At 45.7% G+C, this 7,924-nt stretch overlaps 1 protein-coding gene across 1 annotated transcript in view; it reads right to left on the reverse strand.

Annotated features, from left to right (window-relative positions):
* Positions 1-6,562, reverse strand: part of T265_10860 (hypothetical protein) — a gene marked incomplete at both ends in the record, with an annotated part of 39,273 nt that extends 32,711 nt beyond the window's left edge. Inside the window, 7 exons of the mRNA XM_009177348.1 lie at positions 1,044-1,393; positions 3,171-3,300; positions 5,206-5,304; positions 5,342-5,424; positions 5,590-5,949; positions 6,088-6,274; positions 6,372-6,562. Coding sequence (XP_009175612.1) covers positions 1,044-1,393; positions 3,171-3,300; positions 5,206-5,304; positions 5,342-5,424; positions 5,590-5,949; positions 6,088-6,274; positions 6,372-6,505 — 1,343 coding nt within the window. The remainder of the gene's footprint in view (positions 1-1,043; positions 1,394-3,170; positions 3,301-5,205; positions 5,305-5,341; positions 5,425-5,589; positions 5,950-6,087; positions 6,275-6,371) is intronic.
* Positions 6,563-7,924: the final 1,362 nt, after the last annotated feature.

The raw sequence follows: 7,924 nt of genomic DNA on the forward strand, positions 1-7,924 counted from the left end.
ACCTCGGAATGATTGTGTTAAGCTAGCACTAAGTCCCTCCCCCATCCACCTTTATTCTTTTCTTTACAATAAGGCTTTCAAATAAGTCATGGCTGTACGGCAGTGAAGCATTGGTGTTGAGCACTGATGTCATGCTGTCGTTGATGATGATGATGATGATTATGCAGAGCCAGGTTTTCGCGTTGGTCAGATTACTGGACATCAGTGTTGGTCAACCGAAACATACCGTCAGACGTGGTCGCGGTTGCACTGAGCATCCAGCAATCCCACGACATAAAAAGGGTATGTGTACTAACTTCGACCACTGTATTGGAGCCAGTTTCGGACTCCGGGTCAGGTCCCGTTGCTTTGCCGACTAGATTCTTGAGCGGATGAGTCTCCTAAACGAACCTCCTCGACCTGGACAGCTACACGATAAGCTGTCTACCGGAAAATTACGATACTGAAACTCTTCCCAACTCTACTTATCACTGTTCACCCAACAATACTTATTAATATTGATTTTTCTACGTTCAACGTCATTGAAACGAGCTCTGTACCTTTCATCCTAGTGATTCAAGAAGAAAGACGAGATGGACGCCTCGGTGACGCTTTCAAACCGACCCGTCTTAGATGTTCACACAAGCAGACAACTTGGAAAATAGAAATTCCATGGACAGGCAACTACTGAGGCACCAGGTGCTGATTAATGTCCCTTGATAAGTTCAACCAACTTCCTCGACTACGCGAACAACTCTATCTGCGATATACGATAGTCCGGAGACTAGAAGGCTTCATAACTAGCTTTTCGGGAGAGGACGTGACCTATAGGAGATGTGTCGCAGCGACAACACGGGTCAAGAGCAGATTAAGTACAGTTAGAATAACGAGGTATTCCACGGTCAGTACCGGTTTTGAATGGGCTAAGGTATATAGGAGTATATCAGTCAGTCCTTTACACACGAATCAGATGGTTTCCCACGCCGTATAGAAGCGCAAAGGTCACATGTTTAACGGACCGTGGCGAATGTACTCTCACTGATTCACATGATAAGAAAACTTACCTGACTTGAGGTTCCTTTACACGCAAACTTCCGTCCAGACGGCAAGCAATCATTTCTCCAATTCCAGCAGGAAGAAGGGGCATCAACCAGCCAAAGCAGCCGATGAGGAAAAACAAGTGAATGTAGAACAATGGTAGATAGAAACATTTGGAATCGAGCAGTTGTCGACCAGATTTTGTCCACTTCACACGACGTGGTGTACTAACTGCACCACTGGCACCCGTGTCACCCGTTCTCGTGACAGACCCCGAAGAGGTCGTGATGTGACAGCACTGCGCATCGGATTTGGTTCTAGTCACCAGCTTGGTCCAGAATGCGATGCGTCGTGACTGTTGCATTCGTAAGGTCAGCTAAAGATGGACAGCAACAGAGTGCAGAAAGGAAGAATACAAACAGTCAGTTCTGTACAAACGAACGTTACTGCTAAGAAACAAATGGCTTTGGGATGATTAAAAATCCATGATACGAGAACGTGTGACCGAACCGAATTGGTGACGTCACTTCGTGCAACTAATGAGTTTAATTTGCAACAAGTGAAGCGCCTTTATCAGATCGTCTTAAACACTAGGCAGCAATCATTTGATCATTGATGAACAGGGTACATCAACATCGTATACAAGTCATAAAAAATGCCAACCGATAAATTCGGTTGAAGCTAATCACGCTGCTGAAAATCACGTGTGGGAAACTATCCGAATTTACACCTTGATCTCTTGAAAATGAAACAGAGGTGGCAAACAGCGGCTGTTTCGTCTTACATTCAGGACCTTTCATCTATTTGTAGAAACGCAAGAAACCTCTTTATAATATACCCTAACATTCGAAACGTTCACCGCTTGACAAGTAGTCATATTGACGTACAAGTTCCCTGTTTCGCACCCTGTCGGCGTTTTGAGTCCAAATTCCAAAGAGGATGCGGTGCGCGAAAGTCTAGCAGCTTTGTTCGGTACCCACAGACGGTTATTCGGAGCTGCCACTATTGGTTGATTTTTTCGTCGAGCTTGGCAATTGGGTTGTAAGCTTTCTGTCGCCATTCGAGGAGATATCACCAGTCTGGCAAACTCCTATCGTGTATGTTTCCTCGGCCCACGGGGCGTGCTCTTCGACATCATTCTACTTGGAGTCTACGGAAAATGCTACTGTGTTATGAGCCTTCATCACAAAAACGCCTCCAGATACCGTTAGTTATGTAGTAAACAAGCGACCTGACACTCAAGTTTCAACCAAAGAACGCTTATAACACTTCGCACCTGGTATCACCCCAAGCGGTATCAACATCCTGTGCATCTTCACAGTTAGAACTTCTACCTCCAACTATCACTTACTGCCATTTCGTGACTCCGATACACGGTAACTTCCGTTCGGATTCTTCCTCTCATTTGACTCATCTGACGTTTCGCCTGAACTGCATGAACCGACTCCGTTCTCTACTGTTGATTCAGAATCCTGATCGTACTTACATAATATGCAATGAAAACTCTGCGCTTATCATTTACCCCAGTCTGGACGTCCGAAGCTTGTCTTCTCTTGAGCTGACTGAGAAACCGAACATTCTAATCAAATAACTAGACATCTTCCCGGGAAAGCACACTGCATAGAGTCCAAAATCTTATGTTGAACGCTTCAGCTGGGTCTTACTAAAGGAAGCTACTCACAAGGTTGCTGAAAACTCTTACTAAATCTAATTCACCAGCGGAGTAACTGGGATCCCAAAACGTACGAACTTTAGATAAAGGGACCTCGTGATAAAACTGTGTGTCCTACTGATGGACTCTTGTAAGGCGAAAGTAATCAAGTTGACCATCCGCGGGTGGGCAACCGCTTTAACGAGGTGAGGAGCAACAAATCTCGACATATAGAAAATTATCTATCTAAAGGAACTAAGATTTTAATGCAAAAATTGACAGTACACACCTAGTACAAATAACTGAAATAACGCAGTAGGAAAAACCGAAGGCCACACATGTCAACAGTCATTGCAGTAATCACACAAAACAGAAAAAAGACTCCTCACACGAAGGCCAACTCAGCCAACGCAAAAAAAAGAATTTTCAGCATCCTTATGGGTAGTGTATTGCGTCTGAAAATATAGATCATTCAAGTCAGATAACTACCGCCAAGACTCACAAGTGCTGCAACATTGATGCAAAGACATATTACTGCAGTAAATCCAGTAAGCCAGCGAGCGAGGCGGTAATGCTCCGGATGGAAATGCGGTCGTTGACATGGAAAACTGCATCGTTCAATTCCAGGTATCCTGAAAAGGACAAGAAAGAAGTTCTCTTAAGGCATCCCAGAGCTGCAGTCCTATCGGGATTCATCAGAAAACGCCGTGATCTGGCACTCCAACTGCCAGCTCATCTCACCGAAGAAGTCACCCCATACTGTAAATCAAATACAGGAACAGTGTAGAAGGTTTGACGATTCCCTCCCGAAATGACTGCTTCGAAGCGGAAAATGTAAGCACTTAGGACAGAGTGGAGCGCAATGCAGCTAATACATCAATAAAAAGTCACACGCCACGCAGAGAATAACATGGGAAACCGAGAAAGGAAACCCCGGATGCAACGCTCCAAGTGCTAAACAGGTTCATTACCAAATGTTTTTTCTTAAATCCACATTTCGGTACCCCGACCTCACAAATTACGTCACGCGTGCACCCAGATGGACAAAAGTTCTCCGGTCGAGGCGTGCAACAGCAGCTGTGAGTGAACTGTTGGGCGCTGTTGGGCGGAGGCCGAACCGCATAAATGCACCCGGGCGCTGCAATGTCCCCAACAATTTGATTGATAGGACTCTCGTTGGTCGTTGGTTAGTTGCCCGAACTCGAGGAAATATTAATCAACGAGGCTACACATTCTACGAGTTTCAATCGTTTAAGTCAAGGGATGCAGGTGCTTTGTTGTTTGGAGAAATTGTAGTGAAGAAATGTGTGGGAATAATAATCGATAGCCCAACTACAAAAAATGATGGAAAATGCAACGCTCCAGGGTTTGAAGGTAATTACTTTGGAGGCAGCTCATTAATTATGAAGTTTCCAAATACTGCTACTAGTGTAACGGTGGACACTACTGGGGTGGCATGCGAGTAGTATGTGGGTTTTCTCGTAAATACGCTTCGCGTCCATCGAAAAGTGAGATTTATTAGGGAATTGGTGAAATTGCTTTAAAAATTCGCTTACATCCAGGAAAGTAAAGCGCAACGCGCACGAGAAGAAGGATATTCAGCTTTTATAAACAAGATGCACATGAGAGTTTTGCTTCCCTGTTTCCTGTTCAGTTGGTGTCTTCCAATAAATAACTCCGCAGCGAAGCCCTTTTTCTCTCAACAGTGCAGAAAAAATCTTTCCGAAAAGGTTTGGAGAATATTCACCAGACTTCCGATCTTCTTCCAACTGACCGATGAAATATTTCACAGTTTGTCATCTTCATTCGAACCTCACGAAAATAAACGACGAAAATGACGGACCACCACGATGTTGACGCACTACTGAAGTCCTCAGCTAATGATGACAAACTGGAGCACTGGTTCTAATCATGATTTTGTTTACCAAGTGAAGAAGTTGTAAACCTATCTGTTTGGTTGACCAGTTCATCCTACTCTGTCATGCTGCCTATCAGAATGGGAAATGCATTATTAGTTCAACCTATCAGCAGTCATACTGAGGTGTTAACTCCGACTGTTTGACACACAAGACGAACGCGAACGTACGCAGAACGTACCCGAACTATCGCATCCAAAAAGGCGAATATACTTACGCCTAAGCACTTAACCGTCCAAAAAGCGCTCCCGAAGGCCACAGTTGATATGCACTAGCCACCAAACAAGGTCATCTACCGTGGCATCCTCCCTTGGTGGGTAGGGGAACTTTAATGGCAGCCACTTTTAAGGGAAAACTATTATCTCGATGGAGCAACTCGGTACCCACCGTGACGGTGGGAGAATCACGTAAGGCTATTATAAGGGACGGGAATAATAATTTCAAAAACAAAACAAGATTACTTATGCAAGAGGGTATTGGCACATAAGTTCACATGCACGAAACAGAAGATGCGCTACACGGCAAACACGAACACAGTTTCCAAATGTAGGCTACGTGTCACGATGTTCTGCATAGGTTCAGGAAACTTCAGAGTTCCCACCCACATAGGTAAACACGAACCGATCGGAAACTTCAGAGTTCCCACCCACATAGGTGGGTGAGTGAGCACACTCCATCTGTTTGCCTTCGTAAATAGTCGACAGTTTGGAGAAGCACAAACTGAGGTATAAACAAACAGTAGAGTGTTATAACCTACCAATTCTGACGGACAGCCGTCGTCACAAGCGGAGCTTCACAATCAACTTCATTGTTTTGAAAAAGGCGAGAAGTGAGCTTGTTCTGTGAAAGAGAAAGTAGAAGCGCTCGAACAGTGAACTTGAAGTTGCCAATCAATGACTGACCAATTCTCAGTAGTCTTCGAACAAATAAAATTGGGGAAAGCTACTGCTGACATGGAAATAATTTATGTGGAAGTTCTGAGATATAAAGGAACGATTCACTAACCTTTCGGCATCCACGAGGATATAATGAGCAATCAAAAAATCGAGGAAGCGGGTGCAATAATGGAGCATCCACCTCCAGTCCATCACCACTCACAACCACGGGCGAACCAAAACGAAGCAACAGTGGACACGCCTTGTGTACCGCCTCACACATTTCTGCTTCGGGTAACACAACACGAGGAGGATGGACGGCTAAACTATCGCGTGAATGAGTATGAACATCAACATCAGACAGGGCGGCAGGAGGGAACACAGAGTCCCCTGTGGCATTCGCGGACTTCACTTGAGGAGGATAGCCTTGATATGGCCATTTGTCTTGTGTTTCAATGCATTCCGGAAAGTAAACGGAACACAGTAAGAACTGAAAACAGGGAAGAGAATATGGTGAGTTGAATCTCGCCTTACGGCAAGCAAGAAGCTGAACAAGCCGAAAATGATGTACTAGATGGCAAGAAGAGCAAAACATAATCCAAGTTAGTGCGGCAAGGATGTGACTCACCTGTAACTTATCCCAGCAGGCTGGAATACTCCGGAGGGGCGTCCATACGTGAAGCTGGTAGTGTGAAACATCCTCGACCACAGGATGCGGAGCGGTCAGCCGGTAAGGCAAATGGTTACCAAGGCACGTTTCGTTGAATGACAGTGGTATTCGGACGCAATGGGGTGCCGCCACCATGCATTGTTCACTTTAAAACAAAAGAGGCCAGAAACAATATCATATGTTAAATCTCGGTATATAGTGACGTTATGAATTGCGATACCAGCTACATAAGGATAACCTACTTCCCAACGATCCACCGACTGTTAGCCTGTTCGTTCTGCAGTGCTTGAGTTGCAATGAGCACGACCACAGAGAGGAAGAAGACTGTCTGAGAAAAGTACCTCGGTCGAAAAAATGAAGACTTTTTAGCATCCATAGTAGGCTGAAGGTGACAGACTGGGAACCCACAAGAGTGATGGGAACCATGTGACTGATGTGAGCCACATGATCAAACAACCGTGCTATTAGTCAACACCGATATCTGAAAAGAAGGGAAATTGACACATGAAAGCATACATGTTAGTAAGCAAGACCAATTTGATTATGCGGTCGAGTACGACAGTACGCATATCTCTAGTCAAGAATATCACACTCTTGGTCCCCATGACCTTCCCTTCCGCTGTTCATGTATGGTGGTGGGTTTCCCAGCCAGCACACGACCAACATATTTGCGTTTATTTGGGGGGAACAAGTCATGCAGACAACTGGAGTGAGTCTATAGTAGCACCAATTTTCAAATAGTGTAGTCGCGGTAACCCAAGAAGTGTCTGTTTGACTGCCGTTGTAACATGACTTCTGGTGTCACTGATACAGTGGCACGCAAAACATTGACTAGTGGGAATCAAACAGGACTGGGGAAAAGCCTACGCTGACCGCATCTTCACACGACGTTGGGTCGTAGAGCAGAGGCACATGTACAGACGACCCAAAATATTGGTGTTTCTTAGCCCCAAGGGTGTTTTCGATTCTGTCGATCGATCAGTGCCATTAACTACACTTGCTCACCATTTTCTCACTTATTCCGGCATCGTGAACCGGGAATGCGAACGGTTGAAGCTCAAATCGTTAACGGAAGACTAGTTCAAGTCGGTACCTTTCATCCCTGAAAAATGCAGAAATCTGCACCAGACTCCTCAGCCGCATCGAGAATGACCCATCAACGACGGTGCAGGCCATCACCTCGGAATGTCAACGATTGCTTAACCTGAAGCAAGACACCGAGATGGTCCAACTTGGGGGTCATGGCGGTCCGAAGCCCATGCAATCCATCAGGCTACGCAACAGTCTGGCCCTGCGACCAAATTAGCCTCACAGTATTCTGGTCCGAAGCAAAACAAAGACCCAAAGAAGACACCACTTTCAAAATGTTGGCACTGTGGAGCCTGGCGCTTTGTTAAGTTCAGTACCTACAAGCAGCATCGGTGTCACCAATGTACGTCCGTGGGACACAACGATGGGTATTGTAAGTGACGGATGTATGCGGCCTCTGGTGTTTCAGTGCCACCAGCATGCGTCCGTCCGAAACCAAATTCAGCCCTGTTGGCTCCTCCCTCAGTTTGATGGCTACTTTCCACATCAATACCCCTGATCGCCGAAAGTAGCTCACAGTCACTCTTAGTGGTCATCCAGCCCGTCTGCAGTTGGACACTGCATCGGACATTAGCATCATTTCAGAGAAGCTTTCGCGCACGTTCGGGCAAACTCTGATCAGACAAACCGTTCGAACTGCTAGCAGTGCCTGTGGTGGAGAGCCAAAACTCTCCGGTGAGCTCCAATGCTGTGCATCTTTCCGGGG

This window comes from Opisthorchis viverrini, assembly GCF_000715545.1.
Source record: "Opisthorchis viverrini unplaced genomic scaffold opera_v5_413, whole genome shotgun sequence".
In the NCBI taxonomy this organism is placed as follows: Eukaryota; Metazoa; Platyhelminthes; class Trematoda; order Opisthorchiida; family Opisthorchiidae; genus Opisthorchis; species Opisthorchis viverrini.